Raw genomic sequence first — 2203 nt, 5'->3', positions numbered from 1 at the left:
AATTTGTCTTTTTTTTTTTTTTTTTTTAAACTCTTCATGCTTTGAGGGATCATAATTTACCCAAATGCCATGCTATGACTTTGGAAATATTTGTTAAATGCTTAAGTTTAAACGTGTTTCTGACTACTTTTAGCAGAATTATATTTGGCCCAAGACATCAACCTAATTTCTACTGTCAGGTATCTGAACGTACCAAAATATAGTGCTTTCAAATTTAGCAAAACTTGTAGCATAGAAATTCCCAAAAGGCATTGTACGTTTTACCTACTCTTGCTTACTTCAGTGCTAGAGCACTGAAGTAAACTTTAGAGTAAATTCTCTAAAAGTCAAGATTTACTTTTTAATTGCCCCAATGAAAATTTCATGCCTTATCTGTCCCAGATCTGCTTTTTAACAAGCACAAGCATATGTGTCCTTACATATGGGCCCAATTCATGTATATGAAACACTTGTCCTGCTGTTTATTGTTGTGGGTTTTTTTTGTTTGTTTGTTTGGGGTTTTTTTTGTTTTGTTTTTTTTTTGTGTCACTGTTGTAATCTTTTGGGGTTTATTCCTTTATTGACCTTAACCAGGTTACAAATGCTGTGGGTTTTTATCATGAACCGAATGAGCTCCCAGAGCAGCTCATCCGTTCAGCGACGGCGACTGGCTCTGGGAATCGTCATCCTCCTCCTTGTGGATGTGATATGGGTTGCCTCTTCGGAACTCACTTCTGTAAGTGTTGCTCCACACATCTTAAAGGGGAAATAGAAGCCTACTGAAGAGAAAGATGCAGCAGAAACGTGGTCACTCAAACGCTCAGTGGGTCTTGTTGTGTAATATTTACCACCTTTTCAGTATGGGGAAGGTGATACCCTTTGGGTTCACCTTTGAGTGAACCAGCCTGTATCCACTACAAGTCACAAATAAGCTCAACTCAGTGACTGCTGCTTTTGAGACAGAAGGTGTTGCTGATAACTTTAAAATTGAACAGCATGAGCTCATAACTCCGTACAGTAAATAGGGAGTTTCTTTTGTTTATTGCCATAATGATTAAAATAATGCCCATATGTTTCCCAAAAAGCAGCAAACGAGGTGTAACGTGATGGATTATAGATCAGGGCATATAGAAGTCCGGGGTGAAAGGGCTCAGGTCATGGAGTTTAAGCCTTATAATTGCATCTAGTTCGTATGTTCACCATATTGAAACTGTTATGGTATTTACTCCATGTAAAGTTTGAGGACTTAAAACAGAGCTTTAGCAGTGGAAATTGAGGTTTTAAGAAATTTAACAAATTCTGGTCAAATTCAGGTTTCTGTTATGTTTTATATCAGTCTTGAAATTAAGCATATACAAATTTTGTTCTTAACGTGTATTATTAATAAAACATTTTTTCCAATGAGCTGGTGGAATCATATTGATACTGAAATGTTACTTAATCGAAGTAATCTTCTCTAATTTTTTATTACTATGCTACTGCTTACAAAAGGGGGTTTTAATTTAGAAAATATTTGTATATAAAGGTATTTTCAGACCTATTTGAGTTCAGTGGCATATAAATATATTGCTTTGTTTGATATGAGTAATAAATAATTTTTTTCTGGTGGCATTGTGTCTTACAAAATGGCTCAGGGCCTTCTTGTTGGCATTAGAAATAGCTGGGGAGGGGGTACCCCCAGAACAAGTAGGGCACGTGGTTATTTTGGACATCCCTACCAATGTTTATTGTGCTGCTCCAGACTGTTCTGGAGTATATTCTCACACCTGTTCATTCATTTTTGTGAATTCTCACCTATTTGGTAATTTTGGATACTGCAATTATTTTCTTTCCACAGTATGTTTTTACAAAGTACAACAAACCTTTTTTCAGTACGTTTGCAAAAACATCCATGTTTGTTCTATACCTCTTGGGATTTATTGTTTGGAAACCATGGAGGCAACAGTGTACTCGTGGGTTTCGTGGAAGGCATGCAGCCTTTGTAAGTATCATAACTCCATAAATGTTGTGGTATTTGTATTTTGTACAGAAAAAAAGCCTAAAATAAGAACTAGAGAGGGGCAGAGTTTACATATTTATGAAATAGTACTTTCAGAAAAGTAATTGTAAACTGAGTCCTGGCACAGGAGGACATGGCAGTCATAGTTATATTGGGAAAGGAAAGGAAAGGAAAGGAAAGGAAAGGAAAGGAAAGGAAAGGAAAGGAAAGGAAAGGAAAGGAAAG

General features: G+C 36.3%; 1 protein-coding gene across 5 annotated transcripts in view; it reads left to right on the top strand.

Moving 5' to 3' along the window:
- SLC35F5 (solute carrier family 35 member F5) overlaps positions 1 to 2203 on the top strand; it is a 24509-nt gene that overhangs the window by 7510 nt on the left and 14796 nt on the right. For 4 of the 5 annotated variants that reach the window (XM_027901787.1, XM_027901790.1, XM_027901791.1 and 1 more), the window contains exons 4-5: positions 574 to 715; positions 1817 to 1960. In XM_027901787.1, the coding sequence (XP_027757588.1) occupies positions 581 to 715; positions 1817 to 1960 (279 nt within the window). In that variant the 5' untranslated portion in view covers positions 574 to 580. The remainder of the gene's footprint in view (positions 1 to 573; positions 716 to 1816; positions 1961 to 2203) is intronic. The other variant, XM_027901792.1, reaches the window with a different exon arrangement.

The sequence above is a fragment of the Empidonax traillii genome, unplaced genomic scaffold (assembly GCF_003031625.1).
Source record: "Empidonax traillii isolate 1590-97213 ecotype Southwest subspecies unplaced genomic scaffold, ASM303162v1 scaffold815:size503231, whole genome shotgun sequence".
NCBI classification, from domain to species: Eukaryota; Metazoa; Chordata; class Aves; order Passeriformes; family Tyrannidae; genus Empidonax; species Empidonax traillii.
Note: the sequence above shows the minus strand (reverse complement) of the source record. Positions and strands in the feature narration are given on the sequence as shown.